Source organism: Drosophila grimshawi, unplaced genomic scaffold, assembly GCF_018153295.1.
Source record: "Drosophila grimshawi isolate 15287-2541.00 unplaced genomic scaffold, ASM1815329v1 contig_311, whole genome shotgun sequence".
NCBI classification, from domain to species: domain Eukaryota; kingdom Metazoa; phylum Arthropoda; class Insecta; order Diptera; family Drosophilidae; genus Drosophila; species Drosophila grimshawi.
Window position 1 is genome coordinate 19812292 of NW_025063098.1, and position 2632 is coordinate 19814923.

Genomic DNA, 2632 nt, shown 5'->3' on the forward strand with positions numbered 1-2632 from the left:
CACTGGTCAACACTCGAGTGTCTTGTCTATGAGTTATGCCTTTTCAAGCACCACCAGCAGCAGCAGCAGCAGCAGTTGACACATTTAAATCTACATCTATGACAAATGAAACACATCAGGCAAGGGCACAGAAGAGCTGCTGCTGCTCCAAACTTTAGCCTTAAGTCTTTCAATAAAAGTCATAAAAATACACACAACTTTTATTTATTTTCACAACACATAATTTTAAGATTTGATTATGAATTCATTGCAGTACAAATACATTTAGATTTAACATTGGGATCACAAAATGACAAGGATCACAAAATGACAAGGCATCGTCGATCAAATAGAAGCAAATTCGTGAGTAATTTATGATAGATTTTTAGCAGTAAATTAATAAATATTTAAAAACGATTCATACATTTGGATAGATTTTCCTATTAAATCGTTTACGTTGCAAGTATGCTACACATTTTTCCACCATGAAAACCAAACCTGCTAAACTATAGCAAACACCAAGCAATTTCCATAGCCATTTTAAATCCTCAATATTTAATGGTGTGATTTTTGATTCTTGATTGTTTGGTGTAGTTTCCTTGGCGAAAGCCAAATGAATCATAATTTCCTTTGCCTGCTCTATCCAGTAATTGATAAGTCCGTAGCTCCAAGTTAAATTAATAAAATCATCGAATGCCTGGCGAAAAATGGAATTTTTCTTCAACACGTAAGCCGTTGGAATATTTTTAGATACGTGTAGGCCACTAGATGTACAAAGAACATTTTGTTGACGATACCTCTGATATTTGTCAATGACATTCCATGCAGTTGTAAATGTTTGATAGCCGTAGCTAGAATTTAAAGTGAAAAGTAGTTTTCGAAATTCTTTGTTCGACAGATATTCAGAATTGGGTAAAACATTTTTTAAAAACTCAGCATTGATTGCATTTTCCATATTCATTTTCGCACTCTTATCAGTTTTAATTGGTAGTCCACTATCCCTCAGCTCTTTTAAGTTCTGAATCTGTTTATTCTGAGGATGTTTTGTTAATAAAGTGCTCAAATTGGCATTAAAAAAACAGGAGAAAACTAAACTAAATATGCTCATAATGATTACGATCTGTTGTAGTGATAAACTGGTTCTATTCCTTCTTGGAGGCATTGGTAATCCCAAGACCCCAGCAAATGCTCGCATGTTCAAAACTAAGGGGGAATATATTAAATAAGGTCTACGTCGAAAAATCCAATTAATCGAAGCTACAATTAAGGTTTCAATTACCGCAAAGATAAAATATGCTCCCAGAACTATTATGGAATAGGTCTTCAGGCCTGTGTAGACATCTCTTATGCTCATTTCTTGACCACATGGAACTAAAATTAAAACATCTACAAACCCTGTAAAATGTGTAGGTTCGACTTTTGAGGATATTTCCTTTATCGAAAGTGTATATGGTTTGGGGGATATGTCAATTTTGCCACTTGATGTCAAGTTAAGGATCTCAGTATTATCAATTTTCGTCAAATTTTCCAATGGCCTCAGAAATTGTAGCTGAATATTACGTGCTTTTACAAACTCAAGGATCAGTCTGTCAGAGGAGCCACAAAGCTTTTGCTCTCCAGTACGTGGATCAGTTGCCAACATACTGCGAGGCATAGAAAGATCTGGTAAAAACAATGCCGTTTTCCCCTTAAAATTTAACCACATCTTGGGAAATATGTGTCCGTCACTTATATTTCGGATGCGCTCTAAAGTTGGACTCGGAAATGGTTGCAATCGATATGTTACAATCGATTCTTCGATACGGTTCGACGTTAAGTGTAGAACAATTAAATGGATGAAGTTATAGTTCGCAGTAGTTTCACAAATTATTTGCAGGTCCTTTGTTAGATTTGACGCCACACTATTTAACAAGATTATAATTGGAGTCTCTCTCATCCGATGAAGATTATCTGCCAGGGCACTCAGCAGTCTGGTATCTGGTAGCTCAGATAAACAAACTAAAGCGAGTATTTTTCTATTGAAGTGCCTCTTTATGGTTATATTGCGTTCTTCATCCAGGCGTAGAGTTGGTAGCTCCAACGGATTGATATCTCTTAAGGGACAATTGATGTCCTGGCGTCGATTCATTACCAACAGCATCTCGATGACTCTTTCCTTGTGAACTTTCTTAATGATATCATTGACAACGATTATTTGTGAAGGTCCAGCCTCTTGTGGTGTTGGTGTTAGATAAGTGTCCAATTGGAAACCAACTGGTAGCAGAGACAGCAAAACCAGAATCGAATAGAAGGCCAACATTGTGAGCCAAGTGTAGAAGACTGACTGAACTGTAGCTTTGCCATTTTGTACTCTTATTAATTTGTACATTATTCTAATTGCGCTAATGCGTATCTATATCGTGGTTTGCAATCTAAATACTATGCAGGTGTCGACTGTTAATGTACTGATGAAATATTTCATAAAGTGTTGACATTCCCATTAGATTTAAAAGAAAATTAGAATTGAAGAACGAACAGTATAAAATTGACAACTTCAAGAATATTAAAGCTTTTCTAATAACTGAGGTTTGTGAGATATGATTAAGTCCATGAATTCATCTGTTTCTTCTTGTTAACATTCATTGAGAGAGCACAACGACAATATATAATGCTT

General features: G+C 35.6%; 1 protein-coding gene across 1 annotated transcript; it reads right to left on the minus strand.

Annotated features, from left to right (window-relative positions):
• Nucleotides 1–397: 397 nt before the first annotated feature.
• On the minus strand, nt 398–2278 carry LOC122322538. The gene is made up of 2 exons (XM_043215230.1): nt 1540–2278; nt 398–1182 (listed from the first exon to the last, which is right to left on the minus strand). The coding sequence occupies exons 1-2, from the start codon at nt 2276–2278 to the stop codon at nt 398–400; spliced, it is 1524 nt and encodes a 507-aa protein (XP_043071165.1).
• Between the last annotated feature and the right edge of the window lie 354 nt (nt 2279–2632).